We start from the raw sequence: 23,581 nt of genomic DNA, 5'->3' as shown, positions 1-23,581 counted from the left end.
TGCAAAGGATATGTGATTTAAACTATTTAATAAAGCTTTATCACTTCATGATTAATTGGATTGGCTCATGACACATAACTAATAACTCCCAGTCTCTATTGCACTGTGCTTATTAGAGTGCTAATGGATAACTGGTTTAATCATGTGTCAATTAAAAGGATGAGTCGGTTTCATTTATTGCAATTAGATGGTTTCCATAAGCTGTTTGCAGGAAGTATCTGAATTGCATCGTGTATTAGCTGTGTGTGGGCTCTGCTGCTGGCTCCACGCAATCTGGGGGTGAATCAGTTCGTGTAGGGGAGTTTTGGATCCACGTGTCCACCCTGGATTGTTCTGTGGTACATGGCACCGAGCGTGGTCACGGGACATCTGCCTCTGCACCAGCATGGAAGGGTCAAGAAGCTTTAAAAATGACCATTTTCAAAACTCTCTGCATGAAACTTTAGAAAATAACACGTTTTTAATGGCTTCTTTGGTTGGAAAAGTGAGTTTCTGACAACATGGTCATGGAACCCAAACCGTCTTCTGTTCCTTCTATTCTATGCTTGAGATGAGCAGACATGGTGCATAAGGGAAGCTGGATGGGAGAGTGACCTGTGTGATGCTTGGGACAGACTTAGAGGAAGAGGTACCAAATTTTCAAAGTGTTTTCCATGTTTGATCAGTGCCACTCATGGCAGGTAGAAGAATGCTGGTGTGGGAGACTGTCATGCACACAGGAGGAGCTTTGCAGACACCTGGGAATAAATAACAGGAAATCTGTCCATGTTCCTTCCCAGTGCTTGTGACAGAAGCATCTGGTTAGGCAGGCAGGTGTTGTGCAGCAGCTTTTATTCCAGAATAAGCATTATTTGAACTCACCTGCACTGATGATGTGATGGTTGGGTGCCCATCTCCCTTTCTCAGTTAGTAATGGGTAGGATAAGAGGAGATGGCCCCAAGTTGTGCCAGAGGAAGTTTAGATTGAACATGACAAAGAATTTCTTCACTGAAAGAGTTGCCAAGCACTGGAACAGCCTGTCAGGGAGATGGTTGAGTCACCATTGCTGGAGGTATTTAAAAGACACGTAGATGTGGCACTTGGGGACATGGTTTAGTGGTGGGCTTTGCGTTGCTGGGATAATGGTTGGACCTGATGATCCTGGAGATCTCTTCCAACCTAAACAATTCCATGATGCTGTGGCAGTAGCTGCAGTCTGGCAGCACGTGGCTGTCCACAGTGTTCAGGGCTTGTCTGCCTCTTTGCCATGTGAAATACTGAGCAGAATTGCAGAGGAAATAAAGCCTGGGAGCATCTTCACCCTTTGGGGAAGAAGTTGGCAGAACAGCATTTTCTGGGACTGCCATCTCATTAAAAGTCACAATACTTGAAGCTTTTGTTTACAGTTTTTGATCAACAGTAGAGCCTTGAATCACCTGCAGGAAGATGGAAGTACACTTGGTGCAAGGAGGTAAAATAGTTGTGTGAGCAAGATGAGGTTCCTGGCAGGAGCTGTTTGAAATGCTGTGCAAGTAATTTCTCCTTCCTGCTCCCTCTCTTTCCCCAACATTTTTGTATATGGAAAGGTTCTTCTGAGATGGTTTCCTGCACACTTGGCTTTGGTAGGTGGAGAAACAGTTCAAAATGAAAGAAGGTGGGAGGAACTTCTGGGTTACCAATTTTGCAACATTAGGTATCTGTAAAAATTGCCAGTAGCACACAAATGAGAATGCTGACAAGTGTGGTACAAAACTGGCCTTTTTCCAACATGAGGAGAATGAATCCTTCCCTGAATGCAGCATTTGGGTGGATATTTTCTTTTTTTTTCTCTCATGTATTACAGTGGTCTCTGAGGTGGGATGCACAGTGTTGTTAGTGGGCAGAAAGAAAATGTGAGCACTTCAGCAATACATGTATATAGTTCATAAATAAGTAAACATTTTGAGAATGCATGTTCAGACATTCCTGGTAGGAATGTATAATCAAAACAATTGGGAGACCACTCATCTATAACTATCTTGGTCGTGGAAATAAAGCATCTCTTGGGTTTAGAAATGTGAAAGTGGTTCAGATGTGCAGCCAGAAAACAAGCTGCTGGATTTAGATGTGAGAATGCTTCACCCTTAATTGAAAAGGGAGTGTTTTTTACAAGTATCACAGTCAATGACTTGTCTTGAGCAGCTAATTAGTACGATTATTCCACAGCTGCATTAGTTTCACCACAAAGGTTTTCTCTTGTTTTATCAAAAGGATCAGTGTCTCTGTGAATGTTTCAACATGACAGGTCTTAAATAGCAAGATGGTCCCCTGCCTCCCTGCCCCCAAAATGTGTGCTCTGGAAGAGCAGAGTTTGATCTCTTGGGGCAGTAGGCAAGGGTTCTCTTTTTTGTTTCTGCCCTGAACTGTGTTCAACATCAGTCCTAAACAAAGCCAGAAAACTTCCAGCAGTGCTGGCTCTGGCTGTCACAGCACAAGTGGCAAGACCTGGGAGGGATGCTGGCTCCCAGACTTGCGTGTCCTGCCAGCATCCCACAGGTATCAGCACTGGAGCCAGAGGTGGGGATTTCAAGAGCAGCTTCCTCCTCGTGCCAGGAGGGTTAGTGCTGGCTTGCCAAGGCATGGCCCATGGATTTTGGTTGTGCAGGCTAAAAAAATGATGAGTTGCTCTAGAAAGTGTCCATGGTGAAGTCCTATGGTCTGTTTGCCAATGGTGTAGAAATGTCTCTTAGGTGGTAAAGCTGAGCTGTCTGCTGGCTTGGGCCAGCCTGTTGCTCTTTGTAAAGTGTGACTGGAATAAAGCTGTTACTGTTTATTTTGCCTGGCTTTTGTATCTGGAAGTGCTCAGAAGATGGTGGTAGGCCTGGGGTGATAGTTGAGTTTTTGGTAGAGATCTTTTTTTCTGACGCTGAAAAGTCACTGCCAGCAAGCCCAACCCTAAAGTAGCATTATGCAGGAAATAACTGAACTATGTTTTGTCATGTTTTCATGGGAGAGGTAGATTTACTTTAATTTGAGTTAGGACTGGAGTATTATCCATACCAATCATTAGACTTGCTTCAGCTGTTTATTACTAAGGAAAAAGGAATAAATGTGCCTACTACTGTCTATAAACGCATTTGTTTTTCTCGTGGGCGGTTGCTGTAAAATTTGAAGGAGCAAATGGCTCTTTACAGCTGGATGTTGGTGTTTGGGGAATGGTTTGGCTGCAGTCAGGTTAAGGCAGCCTAAGGTGGCTGCTGAGTACCTGCAGTAGGTCAACTCCAAATTCCCTTTGCGCGGAGCCGCGGATCCTCACCCATCGCGCCCCACGTTCCCCCGTAACTGCACCAGCTCTGGCCCCCCAGAGCTGCCATCCCGCTTGGTGGAAGCTGAGCTGTCTTTCTCTGGTCTTCCCACAGCAATTCCGAGCATCCTGGCGCTTCCAAGCCTCCCTTAAGCTCCTCCAGCATGACCTCACGAATCCTGCTCCGACAGCAGCTCATGCGTGAGCAGATGCAGGAGCAGGAGCGTCGGGAGCAGCAGCAGAAGCAGCAGGCAGCCCAATTCATGCAGCAGCGAGTGCCCGTGAGCCAGACACCTGCCATCAACGTCAGCGTGCCCACCAGCCTGCCCCCTGCCACCCAGGTGCCCATGGAGGTCCTCAAGGTACGCACCTTTCCGCTCAGGAGCTCCTCAAAATCCGCTTTGTTTAACAAGGACGTGGTTCTAAGCGTTTTCGGCAACCACCTTTTGCATATAAGCTGCTCTCTGGCTTAGTTTGCAGCTTGTTTTGTTGGCCTGGTAGCAAAAAGTGGAAAAACTTTAAAAAAAAGTTTGTATAACTTTTGTTTTCTTTCAACTTTGAGATCGCCGGAGGGAGGTTTTGTAACAAAACTGAGTTTTCCGTCATTTTCCGTTTGGAAAACGCTTCTCCATCTTTCTAATGCTTAATTACTTTCAATACGAAGAAATTATTAGTAGATAACAAATCCATGTTTTGGTTTATAAAGGAAAACGATGAAATAGTTTTGTAAGATGGCAGTCAAAACTCTTTACAAAAGAGTTCCTCAGAAAGCCTTAATCTGAAATATGGGTGAGTTTCCAGCTACTTGCAACGAGTCTTTGTAATCCTTTTTTTGTTTAAATGACTTGTTTGCTATTAGTAGCTTTGGATTCCTTGTCCCACTGGAAACTGTAGGAGCTTGTTAGTGTCCCTCTGTCAAAGGGCATGTAGCTTGCTAATTACTCAGGGAAAAACGTGCACAGCTATAAGAAAAGAGATAATTTCACGCACTGCTTCAATTCAAGTAGGCTGAAGCACCGTGAAATGTGTGAGTAAAACAATGTCAAATGTTCTGGAGAAGTTTGCTGACATATTTCATGAAAATACAATTTTCAGCAGTTTTGTAGAGTTTGCTCTGCATTATTGCTGGATCTTTTTATTACAGTTTGTTGTTTAGTCAGTGAGCATATTCTTACCACATAAGTTAGCTGAGCTTGGTGACAAACCGCTCATGTTGTGCTTTTTGCTGTTGTATACCGATGATATGCAGTCAGAAATTCAGTTTTAAAACAGACTTGCTGGCTCAGGATTTTGAGGGGGTCTGTGTGACAGGTTTATAGGGAAAATATCAGATATTTTTATTTATTGAATCTGCATTATGATGTTGTGTTGCCAGCACTAAAACTAACACTTGATTTGGGATCGTAGAGTCATAATCCAGTATGTGATCAAGGAGCAAAAAGGCAGCAGTTGAATTTTGAATTTTATTTCTCCATAAACACACATTTCCATTAAAAATTAAATATAATATTCTTTGAACATGTGAGCATATGTCTATAGTAAGGAGTCTGAAATTGTCTGGGAAGAATTGTTTTGTCTAATGTTTGTGTATTACTCACGATGTTTGTATATAATAATTTCTTCAGCTTGTTTCCAGGTTATGGCTGTAGTTATAATTTGGGTCCAGCAGATGTGTAGGTGCTATGAAATAGGGGTTTTTTTGTGATGCAACTAGCTAAATAAACATATATTACTTATATATGTTTATTACATATATACTTACATTACGTTTTTTACATCCTTTCATCCTAATCTGTTAAAATATGAGTTTTAGGGTATTTTTCAAGTACTGTGAAAACTTGTCGGAAAGTGTTTACTTTTTTGATGATACTTTACTGATAAGGAAGGAATATAACATCTTGAAGAAGCATTTGCAGTTGTCATTGTTGTTCATTTTACAAATGCCTCTTTCTATGGGAGAGGAGGGAAGGCAGCCCTTGATTTCTGAGGGACAAACTTCAGAAATCTCTGCAGCCAAAAGGTGATGCAAATGGGGTTCCTGGGACCTGGCTTGTCACAGGATCTGTGTGCAAAGCTGTAACCTGCTGAAGCATTGCTGGGAAGCTTCACCCACAGGACTTGAACCTGAACCCTTGTCCCTTAGGATTCCAAAATTTGTTCCCCATTTCCCTCTGATGGAGAAGGTTCTCCTGGAAAGAGTTAGGACACTTCTCTTTAGCCCAAATAAGAGTGCATGACCACGTATAATAAAACATTAGGAGAATATGTCCTTAAGCAATTTGTAAAATAAAACTAGTTACTGGCAACAGCTACCTTTTGGCAATGGAATTCCATTTTGAAGGTTATAGTCGTGGAAATATCAGCAACCTGCTGGACCAAAAATGTCTGTCTTCTCATCACCTACATTTCCATAAGTAACAGTCAAAATCAGCAAAAAGAAGTCCTCTGGGACTCTGCCTGTGAGAGGAGATAAAAACTGCAAAACTGAGGAAAGCAGCAAAGCTGCTTTGCATGGCTTTGCTGCTTGTGTTTTTGGTGGAGAAAAGCATTGAAAGACGCACCCATTTACACTCATAATAGTGGGCCAGTTCTGTACAAAAAGAAATTAGTACAAAATGCCAGGTTTGAAGTCATGATCTTCCTGAAAATTACCACTGAGGCTTCAGTGAGAGTGAGATTTGGCAACAGATCCATATAGTTTTCTTTGTGGTTTTTGGGGGGGATTGTTTTGGGGTTTATTTTTTTTGATTTGTTTTTCCAAATAGGATATTTGGCTCAAAAGCTGAGATTAACAATAACTCAGGATCTTCCTGGTGCCAGTGTGCTGACAGCCAGCTCTGGCTGCAGTGACATCATTTCCCTGCAGCTGCTTTTTACACTTCAGTTGTTTTTTAGCTGTAGACAAATTTTCCATATGAGCTGTACAGAAGTTTTAATAGATAAATAGGGAGCTAAGTTGCTAACTTTACTATCCATATGGTCTGAATTTAGTGACCTTAAACAACGAGATAGAAAAAAAAGGGATTTTTTACAATTTCAGGAATTTTAACCTGCAAGGCAACTTTGTTTAAAAGTGATCTTTTTCAATGTTACTTCACAAACAACACCAAATCTAGCAGCTGGTTTTGTTGTGTTTGCTTGCTTGTTTGTTTTGGTACTTTGCATCAAAAAATTCCACTCTAAGCCTGTTGAATTTGTCAGTGTTTAGTGGTTTTAATTATGTTGTGTGACTTGCCCTTTCACCCATATCTCACAGTGTGAGAAGGAGAATAATACTTGCATATCTGAGGATAGTAATTCAGAATGACTGATTTAAAAAGAAGCCAGAGGTGTTAATGAGCTTGGATTTTATATTTGTTTTCAAGATGTCCATTTAGAAACAATACAGAAAGAGAAATATGTACTAATCTATGTCACGTTGCATAGGCATCTCCAAATTGCATAACATTTTATGCTCAAGGCCATGTGAATAAATTGGATTTCATTTTCTTGAGTAATGACTTCTCATTGCATCACTCTTCTGCCAAGTAATGTAGCTTGGCAAGGTAGGAGATGACCTGCTGGAATTCGAATTTTGCATTGCTTTGTGCTGCCTAATTAAGAGATGGTCTGAGAGTGGATTTGATGCTTTTGGAACAGTATCCCTTCAACTTTGATAGCAAAAGGAAGATTTGTTACAGCTTGTGGTTATCCTTCTGCAGAGCTGGGGTTGGCTTCCTGGGCTGGTTTGTCTTTGAGCACCTTCTCATCCATCTCCAGCACTACAGAGACATGTCACCAGGAATTCTTTGCTTCTGCTGTAACTCACCTTCTTTCTCTGCCTTGGAAATAGGAATATAACATAAAAAAATATTTATTGGAGTAGTTTCAAGCCCTAGTAAATCCCATTAAGGATGGGTTCCCATAAGGACGCATGGGTCCCATAAGGACCCATTCCTTATGTTTTTATTTATTTATATTTAAAAGGATTAGCATCTTTGCAAAAAGTTCATTTTAAAACAGAATTGTTGCTGTGCTATGTGACTTGTATAGCTTTGCCTGATTTTTGGATCAAGCTTACTGTGTAGAAGTATGACACAATCCCCTAAATCCTTTGAACCTACCTGTCCAAAAGCCAGTGTGGCACTGCAGAATCTGTGGCTGGTGTGTGTGTGCTCCATTGGAGAGGGGCACAGGAGCATCCTCAGGAGGCAGCACAGGCTGGTGTGTGTGCTCCATGGGGGCAGGAGCATCCTCAGGAGGCAGCACAGGTTGGTGTGTGTGTCCCCTCCATGGAGCATCCTCAGGAGGCAGCACAGGCTGGTGTGTGTCCCCTCCATGGAGCAGGAGCATCCTCAGGAGGCAGCACAGGTTGGTGTGTGTCCCCTCCATGGAGCAGGAGCATCCTCAGGAGGCAGCACAGGCGGCTCATGGCCAGCACCGGCCCACAGAAATTGCAAATCAGTTCCACTGAAAATATTACCAGTTCTTGCAGGATTGAAAACATTTCTGGTGGGCAGCTGACACCCAGCCCTCTGCATGTCTCACTAAGCAGATGGAAGGTGGAAAGTGAAGGGTGAACATTTCTTCCCTCTGGCCCTCCATGGTGCTTGTTGGCGTTCCTCGGTGCGTGGATGTGACACTTGCTGTCATGGTTCTGATGTGATGCACCAGGTCACAGGCTGATGGAACCTAAACTGGGGATGTGCTCTGGGTCCCTGTCCCTGCTGCTGGATGCAAATACTCCCAGGGATGAGGTTGCTGCACATCCCCTTCCTCCTGAGTGTTGTCACACCAAGTACATAGCATGACAGAAATCTGCTGGACTTCTTACACCTCTCTCTCCTTCTTTATCTGCCTTTGGGGTTTGTAGAATATAACTTCTTTGGCACAGATGGGAGATGGTTGATACTACTGCCAAGATCAGCCTCCAGGGCTGCAGTGGGAACCTGCAGTTATCTTTGGAGAGCTGCATAAATGCTTTGCAGGTGATAAGGTAAAAGCAGGTCTCCTCACCAGCAGGTCCATTTCATCCCCTTTTAGCTTGTTTTTGGAGAATAAGAAAACAGTTCCCTTGCTCCAGGGTCCTGCTTTGGGGATCTACATGTTGAGGTCTCTGCTTTCTGGGCAAAAATCTCTACTTGTGCATATACTGCCAGCCCTTGCTAATAGGGCAGTTCACCCCAAAATATACACATGTATATTATGTATATATATGTATCTAAAACATATGTATGGAAGCATAAGCCACAAACTCAGTTTTAATGTTTCTCCTTAAGGCATTTTAATAGTCTATCTCCATACAACAATGCTTATAATATGTGAAATATTCAAAAAATTTGTCTGCCACTGAAGCCCTCACTTTGGATTCCCCCTGCTAAACTGCCTGGGTTTATGTCCTCACAGTAGATATTAATCGCTCTTTTGGTGCCAGAATTTCATCATGGCCTTTCTTTCTTGTCCTGAGCAAAGCCTAGAGCCCAATCCTGTGTACTGGATTCCCTCTCTTGCTTTGTTATTCCAAGATCTTTGCCCACCTCATGGCAGTGCTGTGGGCTGATTGCTGCTGATACCAGAGTGGGTGTGGTTGTCTTCTGCTCAGGGCCATCCCATTGCTGCAGTTTGTGCTCATCTTTTTGTGTTCCCACTTTTTCTGAGTGGACAGGAGTGCAGGCAGCCAGCCTTGCCTCTCTCCTTCACCCTCATGTCATCACTCACTCAGACTTTAAATGTGCCACCACGATAATCCCTGCATCAGAAACACTGTATTTCTTCATTTTTGGAATGCCAAGCATTTCTTCCATTTGATGTTAATGACTGTTGGGCATATATTAAAAAAAGTACTTTCTCCTATTTTTTTTAAGGTGCTTATTCCATAGATTGACCTGTGGAAGCTCTGCCTGGCAGGGAAGGCTCAGCAGCTGGCACTTGTGTTCTTGGTGTAATAATTACCATAAGACTTCATTGTGTGCAGGACTTATCTCACAGTTCTGAAGAACAGAACAATGGGATGGCAAGATAGATACGTGGCAGTGCCTGCCCCACCAAATGTGTTTGTGGACATGCTTATCTGATTCAAAGTTAATTTAATCTCACCTGACAATGGTAGATAGTAGTGTGTACTGGTGTGTTAGGTAAGCCTGGTGTGTATTTCTAATCAAGAACTTAGACAAGTGATTTGCCAGACTAAGTCTTGGTGAGCTGCAGATAAAGCATTTAAACTAAGGTTACTTACACTTGGTGACATACTGTAAGTCATCAGCAAAGAAGAACTTGCATTTAGCTACAGAACCACTAAAGTCTGCCTTGCCTCTTCAGCTTTCATGTAAGTAAAAGTATCTCTCTGGCCTAAAATCTTTTGCTTACTCAGTGGGTTGAAAGCTGTTTTAAAACAAGCACTAGTGCTCAAGGTCTGCATCAGTAATAGAGGTAAAATGTAAACTCTTGCTTAACACCCAGGGTATTAGACATTAAAAATGCATGGAATTCAAGGGGGCAACATACTTCTGTGTACAAGTATCTGATGGTTGACTGCTAGTGCAAAACACTGCTCTCACCCTTCGTCCCAAATGCCCTTTTCCTATGCATGCAACATGTGTGCACTTGGCTCTTGAGGGAAATGGTTGTTGCTGATAAGGGTGTCTGATTTTCCATCTTGTTTCTTCAGTTGTGGCACAAAAATGCAGCTCCCAAAGTTGGGGGACAAACTGTGCTGCTGCTGGGGTTGAGAAGATTTCTTGGGAAAATGATGTGAGCAGAGTGGGGAAAGTAGGTGAGAAACTGCTCCTCATCACAGAGCTCTTGCCTTGCAAGTTCACAGTAGTTGCCTGGAAGTTTGAAATAACTTATTTGCCACGGAGGAAATCAGGATATACTCAGACAAAATGATGCGGACAGTTGGAGGTCCAAGCTCTGATTGCTCCTTGGAAATTCTTGCTGGTTTATATCCTAGTTGGTGGTCTTGAGGATTTGCTGTCTTCCCACTGGCAGGGGAACATCCACAAAATTAAGGAGAGCTTGCTAAGTTCGGTCTGTTACAGCTTCAAAGCACTCTTTTTTTTTTTTTTTTATGGTCTAGACATATTATCTGCTGGCTGAGTTACCAGACCTTGGGAAAATGATGGTTCACCACGTGTCACTGGCTGTTTTGGACCTGCAGAAGATGAGTTAATCTTGTGCAGATTAAGATTTGTAGGTGCCCATAGTTGTGGGTATTAAGAGCATTGATGAGGCTCCACAGCCCCCAGGTTTTAGCAGCTGGTACCAAGTCCTTTGTCAGGCAACATGAATTTAATAACCACCTTACTCCTGGAGCCAAGGCTGTCAGAGGAGGGTGAGTGCTGGTCACTGCAGTTGTGTTTGCTGAAGCCATGGCTTAATTTAGCAGAAAATAATGCCCAGAGCCACACACAGTGCTGGCAAATGTGGGAGCTGGGGGGAGATCCAGGGGGGGCCTCTGCTGACACCTTTGATAGGCCTTGAATTTTAAATGTGAAAACTCAGATCTGCTTAAAGTAATCGTTGGGTATTAGGTATACTCACAAATATTTCAGTTCTTCAGCTGGTTTGGCAGCATTATTCTCTGAGATGCTGAACCTGTGTAGTGAATGAATTCAAAGTGACAAGCTGGAGGCATTCCTGCCATTCAAGAGAGGCTTAAGGAATTTCTTATTGGCTAAATTACAAATATGTAGCATTTTGCCCAGCACTGCATGGCAATTTCAACCTGCCTGACCGTGACAAGATTAGTACTTTTCCTCCCTCTCCCCAGCAGTAATTTTTTTTTTAAATTAGATTAAGAAGTACCAGGCAGAGATGCAAAAGCTTGAAAGAGTGAAAACCAGCCTTACCTTGAATGATTCTGTCTGTCATTGGATTGGTTCCTTAATTAGCCCCATGTCCTTTAACCTCTTGAGAAATAAGTAAGGGATAAATTTGGGGATAAAGACAAAGACGCCTGGAGATTTACCACACACCGATAGGTAATTCATCAAGGAATGTTGGTAATTAGCCCTGCCTCTTTCCTTTCTGGCTCATTTAATAAAACTGGTTGATTTAAAATAATGCCTGCTGGTTCATTATCAACTACTTTAAGAGCCAAGTTATGAACTTGAAACAAAACCCAGTATTGTGTTGTCTGCAAAGGACCTGGCAAGCGTGTTTTGTTTTGTTTTTTATAAAAAAGAAATTGCTCTGTCTGGTCATCAGTCTCCCCAGCTTGATAATTAAATATTACTTTGTTTGGATTACGATTTGGCTTTTTGGTTGTATTTATTCCTGGTGTCTGCTGCTGAGAGACAGAGAAGAGGGGAACAAATCCAAGATCTTGAAAAGGTACATGTCAGATGGTGTTAAGAAAGCATGGCCTGATGGAATTCAGCTGAATAAGGACTTTACAATAGTAGTAGTTGTCCAGTTGAGGAAATGGGCAACTGTTTTAACCCTTTATCTCTCAGAAGTGAGTGCCAGCTAAGTGTCTTGTTCTTTGAGCAAAATGATCCATTTTATTAACCCATCTCTTTATTGCTTGTAATGGCAATTTTCCCTGAGCAGAGGACAGAACTCATCTAGTTTGTATTTGCTTGGGAAACCTTGTACCAGTCTCTCTTTTTCTTTATAGATGGGAATAGCATTCCTTGGAAGTTAAATGAGAGGCTCAGGCCAGCGCTGGATCAGCACTGCTGCCTTTGCAGTGTCTGGGAGAGTTTCTCAGTGTCCACTTGGAGTTTGTTACAGCAACACTTGCTGGCCAGGAGACCTGGGTGGGTCAGTCTGCCTGAATGAAAGAATGAGCTTACTGTAAATCTTCCTTTAATAATTCATGTCAGACTTAGGTTGCAACACCTCTGAAACTGTTGTTTCAGGAAAAGCTGTTGTAGAGGAAAAGCTGGCAGTGCCAGCCTGCTGATGGAATCCTCTGTAAGAATTTCTGAGCATGGAACCTCTCAGTATCACTTGGAGCAGAATTGGATGTAGTGTTTCAGTGCAAATAAGAAAGAGCATCCTCCTGCTCATCTTCCATCCATCTCTTTTCCATCCCCTGGGGTAGTGCTTATTCTTGGAATCTTGTGTTCCATCGATGCTTTTGTGACCCAGCAAAACTACGTGTCTGCTTTTATATACTTGGCAGATTAATAAATAAAAAAAGATGTTAAATGTGATGGCCTCTGTGGAAATACAACTCTGCCAGTGATTCTTTTGTCACCAATGATAAAAATAACTTGCTGCTGCAAACAGTTGCAGGGAGGCCTCTGGGGTGTTGGGATAACAGCTCAACCCTGCAGGTTGTCACTGGATGTTCTGCCACTGGATGCCAGTTACCTGCTTATTTATTATTTTGAGACCTGTTAATAAACTCTAATAGTTAAATTGATTTTAAACTAGGTTTGTTTTTTCCAGCGTGTAATGATGTAGAACAGAAAATCAAGTATCTTTTAACCAAAATGACCCCAACAAACAAAATTCTAATACGAGTTTTTGTAAAGTTAGAGTGTGCATGCCAAATTAATAGTTTGGGTTTTACACATCATCCTATTAGAACATACTGGAACAATATTTATTATGGACCTCTGTGACTTTGAGTCCTAGACTTACTGAATATCAGTAGTTGAAGTTCCAGTCAGTTGTTTGAAAATTCTTGTGTAAGTTATATAATGCAAACAGATTATTTTTGACGTGGTCCCCAGCAGCAGGCACTTCCACATCAGCATTACAGTAATTAAACAGTAATTCATAGTGCTGCACTTCCATAATTTCTCAGCAGATGGCATTACGGTTTCCAGGACTGTGTATTCCTTGGGAAAGCTCTCAGCTGTCAGGGAATTCATCATTCTGAACTATTCTCTTCACCAGTCAGGGCTAATACTCAGCTGTAAGCCTGTTTTGACACATTATATTAATCGTGTTGTTTGGTTGTGTTGTTGTATTTTATTTTCCCAGAGGTGCCTTTAATCCATTAACCAGGTAAAAAGCTGTATGTGATAGTTATTGCATTAAAAAACTAAGGCAAGCTGCCTGTTTTTAAATAAAACTGCTCCTGGTGTCCAGCAGAAGAAATAAACTTTTTCAGCAGATAAGACTAGAACATTAGAAAAGGTTAAAAAACAATGTTTTCTATTGAACATTCCCAATCCTCAAAGCTATGTAAGACACAACTGTTCTGTGTTAAATTCTACCCCCTTCCTGCTTTGTGACATAAATTCTGGATTTTGTAGAAAATGTCAGCTAGTGAAAGAAAAATCATTTGGAGCAGAATTTGATGCCATTGTGGAAACAGTAACAAATATTAGTGTGTTCCTGAATAAACGTGGCTTGCAGAGCACAGAAGGCATCAGCTGTTTTTGGGCACCCCTCCTGTGTGCATCCCTGGCTTCTGGGGATGTTTTTGTCACTGACCTGGCTGGAATCTGTGTCCTGTCCCCCATGGACACTCTGACATCAGCAGGAGCGTGTCTTGCGTGTCTGAAGAAACCAGAGTTTCAAAGAGCTGGTTTTTCTGTCTGGGAACAATGTGCTCCTTGTGTCTGTCTGTGTGTCCATCCTCCCTCTCCTCCTGGGTGCAGAGAGGGGCAGATCTGCTCACCAGGGAGCATCACAGGCCGTGCCTGTGCCATGGATCCAGAATGAGCTTGGGGCACCTGGAGTTATCCTGACCTACAGTCCAAACCACTCCTTTCATCTCAGAGGAAGCTTGCAAGTTAAGCAAGGCAAATCAAAGCTTGTATTTCAGGACGCCTTCCTAAAACTCACCCAGAAGTTCCTGATTGAAACCAAAACTAAATTTTGTTAGTAGACATAATGGCTGGCTGTGAATTAAATCTTTCTGTTCTGTCAGAGGAAAATAGCAGTTTTCTTCTTGGAAATTAGTCCCTTCCTTGAAGACATTTGAAGGCTGAGGTGTAGCAAACAGCCTGTCTGCCTCTCTCAGGTCTTCATGAAGCTCATGCCAAGACCTGCAGGCAACACACTAAATTTTAAGACTACTTCTGACTTCCTCAGGCTGGACTTGCCTGCTTGTGTTTTTCCTATAGGTGTGTGGACTTCTTTTTCTTCTTCTTTTTTCTTTTCTTTTTTTTTTTTTTTTTTTTTTTTTTTTTTTTTTTGTCAATTTGGGCAGCTTTTTCCAGTTGGTAAACTTTTTCCAGTTTACCAATATCAGTGACCCAGAGTGCCTTTGCCCTTAACCAGCATCTCTGTCCTGATAGCATCTAAGTGATAAACCTGCTTTTGGGGAGACAGCTTGTTTTTACTGGGGGGGGAAGACCTGCTGTTAGTTCTGCTACAGCCTCATGTGAATCTGGGCTATTCTGTTGAGCAATGTTAACATTTCAGAAGCTGCTTTAAAATTAATTATAACAGTGCTTTAAAGTTCATTTTTGTCTTGTTAAACCGAAAATTCTGAGGAGTGAAACTTCTGTTTAAAAAATCATGGCAATCATCTATATTATCAAAAGTTACTGATTGAAAACTTGTCCATTGAGCTGTCTGAAAGCGTTTGTTATACACAGTTTTGCTTCCTGACTGCCACCAAAACCATACTTTGCTGAAGTACTTGTGAAACAGTTTAGGGAGGGAATAAAATGACCTTGAATGAGTCAGCACTTGTGCGTAGCAATCGTAAGCCTTCCGTGCTCTTTGCTTTCCAAAAGGAAATGAATTCTGGACCACAGGCACCATTCATTGCAGGGCACTTAATGGGCTCCATTCACATCAAAGTTCATATATTCCTTAAGGCTTCAGCCCTGTATGGTTTGCTGTGTGAAAGGAAAAATACTATTTAATCATGCTACTTTGGCTTTTCAAAAGAGTTTATCCTTTTTGTACACTGGCTTTTTGTGGGAAGGAGTGATTCCTTCTGCTCTGGAGTGCTGCTTATGCCATTAGTGGTGGCTCTGTGCAAAGTGCCACTTCCTCCATGGGTCACTGTTCCAAATTGCCTTCTGCCTTTCCCTGCACTGTTTGATCTAAGACATGAGGAGAAAGCTTCCAGCCAGGGCTTCTGCAGGATTATTCTTCTCTCTGAACTTGCACCTTCCCCAAGGAAATGTGTTAATTCCATTTGTCTGCCTTGGTTAAAGGCTGCAAGGGCTGAGTTGGGTCTCAGTGGCTCTGCATGATCTCAGCACAGTTTGGATGCTCCTCCTTGGATGCAGAGTGAGGAATGTGCTGATTGCTACTGGAGCCAGGGAACAATGGCAGATAACTGTTAGAGGAACCCAGTTCAACTTTGTGTTTTCCTCTCTGGTAGCTGCAATTCCAGAAAACATGTCCAGGTAGCTATTCCTGCCAGCTGTACATAGTCAACTCAGAAAAAAATCAAAAGCAGCTTTGACTGTTACTCAGGCGTGGAATCCTGCAATGATTTGGGTTGGAAGGAACCTTAAACATCATCTAGGCCGATCCTCCTGCCATAGAAAGGTGACTTTTTAAAAATCAGTTTAGTGGTTTTGTTTACCTGGGTTGTTGGTGTGGTCCTGCAGACATCTGCACCTGTGTCACAGGGAGCTGCTGTGGCAGGGTGAGAACAAACAGTTGGACATCAGCCCTGGCACCTTCTGGGGCTGACTCTGCTTTCAGTGTGGAGCAGAAACACGGTTCTGAAGTCAATTCCCAGTTGCCCCCAAGTATTACATGCTAGCTTATTTTTGCCAGTGCTGTTGATGAGTATTAATTAGATTCTTGTCAGAGGAAATTAAATCAGGAGACCTCATGTTATGCAGCCACTCCTGGGAGTTCAGTCTGTGAGAGCAGGCTGGAGCTGGTCTGACACCAGTGGCTTGAAACACATCATAGTGTTCTGAACCATTCACCTGTGGGTCCTACATCTCAGACCACATTGTTGGCTATGGTGGATATAGTGGCATCTTCTTGGCTCCAGCAGATGTTAAAATATCCTGAATTTTCATTTTTCATCTGTTGAAACTTCATTTAAAATAAACTCTTCAGTGGGAGCTTAATTGTATTTTTAAAGCAAATTAAAAACCATCAAAACAATTGTTCCATCCTGTAGCGTTATGGTAAAATGGGTTTATTCTTGAGGTTTAAAAAAGGACAAGGGAGGTGGGGAAGTCTGAGTTAAGATCTAGTTAATCTCCATCTAGTCTCTAATTGCATCCCTAGCATCTGGTTGCCTTGAATTGTGTTATGTCCCATACAGTTCTTTGGGCAGCTACAACCTCGTGTGTGTTGTCAGTCAATGATCTGAGGGGTGTTGTGAAGTACATGTCATGTTTGTATTTTTTAGTGTTAAGAGGAGATGCACAGTTTTTTGCATAAATACAACTTTAGTGAAAAATGCTTTGCCAGTTTCCCCTTGTGAACATCAAGCTGTTCTTGCAATAGCACTTCAAGGGTTACGTTTGTGCGGGTCAAGTGCGGTTTAAAATAGGATTCTTCTGAGACCAAGCCCTGCAGGCCCTGAATTTCTCTCTCAAAAGACATTTTGATCTTCTGACAAACTATTGCTTCTGAATTTCTTGGTGCTTCATATTTGCAGCTAACCTTTGGAGAACTGGAATGATAACACACACTCCTCTTTGTGTTTTGTGAATGTGCCTCCCCTGGTGAGTCGATGGCTTGTGCTTTTTGAAGTTCAGATGAAATCATTAAAAAGAGTTTTCTGTAAGATGTTTGGCAAGATGGAATTTTTCTGGTGTCATGTAATAAAATGTGCTTTCAGTCCTGTAGAAAGAGCCCTAACACTTACCTTGACAGGATTTCACACAGGAGAGAAACAAGAGCTTGCAGTCCCTTGCAAGCAGGAGGTTTTATATTTGCTCACATGCTGCAAATGCTGCTCTGACAGGTTTGTGCATATGTTGGAAAAACACCATGGCAGAATTTCAGACTATCTCTTTATATAACCTGTTTTTCAGTCCTCATATTTTTGTGATAAGCAACACACTTGTGCAACATCTGTGGAAGTAATGAACCTGAGTGCAGTTCTTTATCACAACTGCAATATAAACAGGGCTCCTGACAGCTGACTGGGGTTTTGTCCAAGATTTCACTCCTTCAGTGAAATCCTGCCCGTGCTCCATCCTTTGGCCTCATTGAGGGTCATTTGTATGGACAGCAGCTTCTCATTTCACAGGGTAAATAATTATTTGCCTGCCATATGTGAAATACCATGAGGAGGAGGATTTTCAACAGCTCATCTCGGGGAAGATGTGGAGGGGCAGGTGTGGGGAAGGCTAAAAAATCAGCCAGGGGATGTATCTTGTTTTTGTAGGTATAAAATAGATTATGATGTCATGGCTCCATGCATGTAAAGCTTGATCTTAAAGGGCTGAATTGTTGGCATCCTTGTTTAATAAATGAGCCCATGTTACTCTTGGTTTTTGATAGCTGACAGCTACTGTCTGACTGTTGTGGGAATAAGATTATGGGGTGCAGAGGTGAGGTCATGCAGCCTAATGCCTATTTGTCCTAAATATGTCCTTCTGTTACAGAATCATTATGGTGACATGCCTTTAGCTAAGAGATAACTAAACCACTAAATTCCATTGTGGTTTCTGGGTTTAAAATGAAGAGTGAAATAAGCTTACTTAATTTCTTACTCTTGTTACTTTTAAATCTTGTGGCTGCTCTGGTGTCTGCTCTGGCATCTACTTTGTGAGTGACATGTCAGGAAAGAAAAGATGTGATGTTGCTTAATGGAAGTGTTGGACTTAAGCACTCCAATCCCAAGGAAGAGCCACCATCATTGAAAAGTAACCCTGACAGTGTGGCTTTCAGTTTGAATGCTCTATGTGGCATCAATTTGGCCCCCTGGGTTAATTCTTCTCCAGAGAGGAGTCATGCTACTCCACACAAGGGGTGACCCACCTTTGTGCCTTGCCAAAGTCCTCAAAAAAATCTCTGTTCTGGTATTTAGCAGAATACTTCAGATCAGAGCCAGTTGAGTTTGCATGAAGGTGACTTGGATTATCTTACCTTAGCAAACATGATGATCAAGCACTCTGAGGGACTGAAACTCTTTTATTATAACTCAGTAGGTTTTAATACAGTAATAAATAACAGCACAGCTCGTTGAGCAGAAGGATAAAAATCAAGGAGTTCAGTGGTAAGCCAGCTTGCATTTCCTTCATGTAAGTGAAGTCAGCGATTTATTATTATTTTAGGCTGTGTCTAATGGTCATATTAGTGGTGTGAATAAAATGGATGTATCTGGAGTGCTTTATTCTTCTGATTGTTCAAGCCTTCCACATTGGGGCTGACATGAGACATCCTCAGCTGTAGGCAAAGTGGTATAGAGCCCAGCTAAGTCTTTCTATTTCTTTATTAGCTGTAATGTGTGGAAGCTCAGGGCGTGTTACCAGTGTAGAACTGGTTTGGATTAACACCATCTTCATTCTCTTGCTTCTTCTGGCGGCTTCTGGTGTGTTTGCTGTGAAGCAGATCCCCTCCCAACAGGTATGCTCCAGGACCAGTGGCCTTTGTGCTTGTAGCCAGTGTGTTGCCAATTGCTTTGTTAAAATAAATGGTCCTTTCAGAATTGTTTTCACTCATATTTTGGGATGCTTCTTTGAAAGTTTTGGTAGGAAGACTTTCCAGTTGACGTTGAAAGCTGTTCCAGCAAGCACTGTTTGGGTTTTGGTGTGTTTGTGTTTTCACATTGGGGTCATGATTGGTGGCATGCTCTTGGTGTGTGCTGTGTAAGCGACCTTGAGAGCAACCCAACGTGTCCTGGGAATTATGTGAGCAGTGAATGGAGCAGTCTTTCACTTGATCTTTTCCAGACAAGTAGGTCAGAAGTGTAGATGTCTTTGGACAAGTAAGCAACAAGATGTGGAGGTTGGGCTTGATGACCTTTAAAGGTCCCTTCAGCCCCAGCTGTTCTGTGACGTCCTGCTGATATACAGTGTGCCCACAAAAAGAGATTCTTTTCTGTGATAACCCAAGAGTTGCATTTGAGTTTACAAATGGCTTTTATTTAAAAAAGAGAAAGATACAACTGTTTCTCTGTGTGGCATTTGGGTGTTTGATAGATTTTGATCTGGTGCCATCTTTACGTCTCTTGTGTTTCAGTGCTGAATGTTGAAGTTTTGTAAATAAATACTTCAGTAGCCCACAGGCAATATTCTGAACACCAATTCATTCTCACAGTCTAATGCTGTGAATGTGAAAGACTTGTAAATCAATCTTTCTTCTTGCTTTGCCCCAAAATGCCAACAATTACTCTCCTTAATACTGGAAGTTATCTTGGCACAGGTGTGTGTCCATGTGCTATAGATTTGAGCAACCCTTCACAAACCTTATAGTGACAAATGAGACCAGGTTTAAGGGTATCAGGTTCTAAGATTTCTGAAAGCAACAGGTTGGGTGATTTTCCCAACTCTTACACTTTTTATTCATGGTTTGGGCAAAATAGCCAATTTTAAGTTAATTTTCACCTGTGAAAATCAGCATTGCATGGCACATTAAGAGAAGATCTTACAGGGGCAAAGTAGATTTACTGCATTAAAATTTTGAAGCTACTTGAATTTTATTTCTTAAGTCTGGACAAGCAAATAACCTGTGCCATTCTGCACATGGATAACTCTACATCTCTAGGAAGTTGATAATAAGGAGTTTCATTTAAAAGTCATCATGTGCTGTCTCTCCTGCTGTTTTAAGCTTAGCTCTGGTTACTTTTTACCCAACATCTTTTATAAAACTTCTTTCAATTTTCACCATTATTCATTTTGTACGAAAGATGCCTTTATCTTTACCCAGTCCCATTTGTGTTCTTCACATTTGACAAATGAGTGATGGATGAACAACCTGAGCAAAACCAGGTGTGGAGAAAGATGTCAGTTCTCTCTTGTGAAAGCTGCATACTCAGGGCTTCTCAGGAGCTGAGGGGAAACTCATGTTCCTCCTTTTTCATAGCAGAGTGCATGCTTTCTCAGGTTTGGGGCTCCAGAAATACAACCAGAATCTCCAAACCCTGTGCACATGTGAAGGCTGATGTGATTTAAGCAGCACTCTGTTCTGGGTAGAGGATGAGCGTTCTGCACCTCTTCCCTGCCCTGGGAAATGCAGTGAAGTCATTAAAACACCCATTTTTGCAGCTGTCTTACAGGCACTGGAGACCTGTGTTGCAGAAAGAGTTATTTGTTGGGGATGAGCCATTTGTCAGGTGCAGGGAAAACTCGGGGCTCAAAATGAGTTATCAGCAAGTTCTGTTTATTGAAGAGAGCATCAGACACTTATACAACAAGTAATAAGCTCATGAATATTCTGTAATTTACACCGTCTATTAGACACACCACAACACCAGCTCTTCTTCATTCTTCAGAAGTTACACCTCTCTTTTCTCATGCTTCTTTCACTATTTATTATCATACTACAGTTAAACTTAAAAACACGCTATCTTGCAAATGCAAGACTTAATATTAACTTCGACCTTATACTTTTCCAATCTCTAGTCAGCTAAAATCTCAACAGACCTGGGAGCTCCCATGCTCTGTCCCTCAGGTCTGTCAGGGGTTACTGAGGGCTGGAGAAGTGCCAGGGTCAGTCGCCCCTGGGAAATGTCACTGACCTGCCCAGGCTGCCAGGACGTGACTGCTGCTCCGAGCTGGCCTGGCCAGCGCCGTGCTTGGCAGCCCCTCAAGGAGGATAAGGTTGGACAAATTGTTTCACCCCTCTGATGTGACTCTTTTAAGCCAGTAGTGATCTGTGCTAGAGGGCTCTGGTAATTCTTGTGCTGGTGCTGCTTGGGCTGTAGCAGGGCTGGGGGATTGTGCTCGGGCTGTGGAAGGCTTTGCAAGGGGAAGCTGGCAGAATAGGTGGCTCCAGACCATCTGCCTGAAGTGGTTTTGGGCTTCCAGGCAGCTGAAATGTCTGTAGTCCTGTGACTATGCTCTCTCTTGAATTCACATCTCCATGCCAAGTCTTGCAAGAGATTTTGGAAGCGACTTTATGTCTATCTTTGACAATTCCTGTGAGGAGGAGTCATCGGTGTCCTACTGTGAGTAATCTCAAACCCCTCTAGTGCTGATGCAAGTGCTCTCAGCTTCCTTCTGGGAGGGAAGGGTGGCAGAAGTGGACCTAAATATGTGGTGCTTGAATTAAGCTTTTCACCGTGGTGGCACCAATACTCCAACTTGTGTGTCAGGTGTCGTTGTGTGGCTGCTGTTGTTGCCTGTGAAGTCAAAATATTTACCCTCTGAAGCACCTGGGGTAGGTAAAATCATGGCAAAATATTTGTGCCTGACATTTTATGGAGTCAGTTGCTTGTCTGTCCTAAAATGTTGCAGTGTTTTTTGGTATCTTCTCAGAAACTGTATAAAATAAAAATTTATGGTATGTGTGTTGGGAAGTAAACAGCTGAAATGTTGGTTTCCTAACAGAAAAGTAGCAAGACTTCAAAGGACCTAATTCTGATTAAAAGCCACACTTGTAGAATGGCAGCCAGCAGGCCACTAACTTGCAAATTGCATCAGTTCCTATCTCCATGAGTACATCTATTTTCCTTAGATACCATTGTCATGTGCTTCTATAGCTAAAGCACAGTTTTTAAATACTAATCTACAAAAACTTTATTCTTGTTTGCTTCATGGCTTTCCCTTGGATGAAAAGTCACATTACGCAGAGGAATTTTTGGTGGTGGACTAAACAATCCCTGGTTGTGTAAATTATGATAATTCTGTACAATGTGCCTTTTCTTTTTCATAACTCTGTGCTTGAAGATGAGTGTTGGATTCGCTTACTTAGACTGCAATCATGATGGCAGATCTTAAATAACTTTCTCCTATCTGCTTTGGTTTTCAAGTTCAGAGGGATTTGGGGTGAATTAGGTAACCAGAGAGTTTTGTTTGCTGACTGATGGAGTTTCCTTGTGTTTGCTGTGTCCTAAGGTGAAATGATGGAGTCAGCTCACCATGGTTGTCATTCCCCAGTCAGTACAAGTTACTTTTCATCCTTTTCTTGCTCTTGGGCTTTCTGGTCAGTGTTGTTCTGGCCATTTTTCCTGGGTAATAGGCTAAGAGAAAGGGGAGCAAATGTACTGGAGAAAATTTGGCAGTAAGGTGAGAATGGCAGCTGGGGAAGTAACTGAAAAGATTCATCTATTACTAAACTCACAGTTGGCCTTATGGGGAATCACAACCCAATGAACTTAATTTTGATGACCTTGTGAATGAGGTGGCTGTTCCATCTTGGAGGACTGGGAAGGTCTCAGAAAGCAAGAGGACTGAACTTCTCATGTGAAGCTTCTTCAGGCCGCTGACGTCTGTAGGGGGGGAAATGTGATGTTGTTTTTTAATGTTTGAATGCAGCATGTGAGGAGATATCTTTGAGGATGAGTTAAACCATTGTCTGGTTGTTTGGATTTCTCCAAGTTTCATGGTAGGAGGGTACTTCCTGGCATTGCAGTGAAACCCATGATCAATAATTAATGAACTTAATTGATGGGGTTTTATGGTCTTTAAGATTCTCAGACTTAGTGACCAACCTATGGTGAATATGGTTTTACAGATCAACAGAACCTTGAACCTCTACTGGAAAACTTAAGGAGAATAAATCACTCTTACTCTAAGTGGCACTAATTGATTATCTTTCTCAGATATCATTCTCCTAATTTTTTCCCCTAGCAACAAAGAACAGACACTTATTGATACAGCTCCCTATTTTTTTCAAAGTCCTAGAAAATAGCTTGTTCCTGCTGTTGTTGGGTCTTTATACTTGGAAATGATGAGTTGAATCAGCTTTGAAGCCCAGGACTAGCATGGTTAACAGGCATGGTTGTGCAGTGGACACAGCTGAAGCCTGGAGCCCTTGCAGAACACATCAGTGGATGTGGTTTTGTATAATTTTTCTTTGGGTACCGTAAATTGTTAAATGACAGAGAATTTTAACCTTTCTTAAAAATCCCATGACATTTAGCTGTCTAGGCAACAAAAAGTTCTATTGAACTGAGAAAACTGACCCAAAAGTATTTTACTTGTAATTGTAAACTGTAAGTCCTAAGGCAATTTGCTTGAAACAAATGGTCTTTTTAATTAAAAAAAAAGAAAAAAAAAAGGTGGGGGGAGTGGGGTGGGGAGAAGAGTCTTCCTTTCCTCCCCCTTGGTTCACTATCCTCTGGACATCTCTGGTATGTCCCTGCTTAAATAAAGCATTGAGTGCTTCAGCTCTGCTGTCACAGGAAGCTTCAGAGATGTTTTTGGTGAGAAAAATCTTCTGTGTCGTTTTGGAACAGGAATATGCTCCTTCCCAGCTCGTGGGGGCCAGAACAGTGGGGCAGCCTGGAGCTGCTGGCATTGTCGTGGCCTTTGCTCACTTGTGTTGCCCCAACAGAGGATTTGGGGCATCTTCAGCTTTGCTTTGAAAGCAGCAGTGCTTGGAGATGA

At 42.2% G+C, this 23,581-nt stretch overlaps 1 protein-coding gene across 1 annotated transcript in view; it reads left to right on the top strand.

Annotated features, from left to right (window-relative positions):
• The window catches only part of MITF (melanocyte inducing transcription factor), a 96,892-nt gene that overhangs the window by 51,282 nt on the left and 22,029 nt on the right, over positions 1 to 23,581 (top strand). The window contains exon 2 of the mRNA XM_058031757.1: positions 3,379 to 3,625. Coding sequence (XP_057887740.1) covers positions 3,379 to 3,625 — 247 coding nt within the window. The remainder of the gene's footprint in view (positions 1 to 3,378; positions 3,626 to 23,581) is intronic.

Source organism: Melospiza georgiana, chromosome 11 (assembly GCF_028018845.1).
Source record: "Melospiza georgiana isolate bMelGeo1 chromosome 11, bMelGeo1.pri, whole genome shotgun sequence".
Classification (NCBI taxonomy): Eukaryota; Metazoa; Chordata; class Aves; order Passeriformes; family Passerellidae; genus Melospiza; species Melospiza georgiana.
The sequence above is the reverse complement of the archived record's forward strand: the minus strand, read 5'-3'. Positions and strand labels throughout refer to the sequence as shown.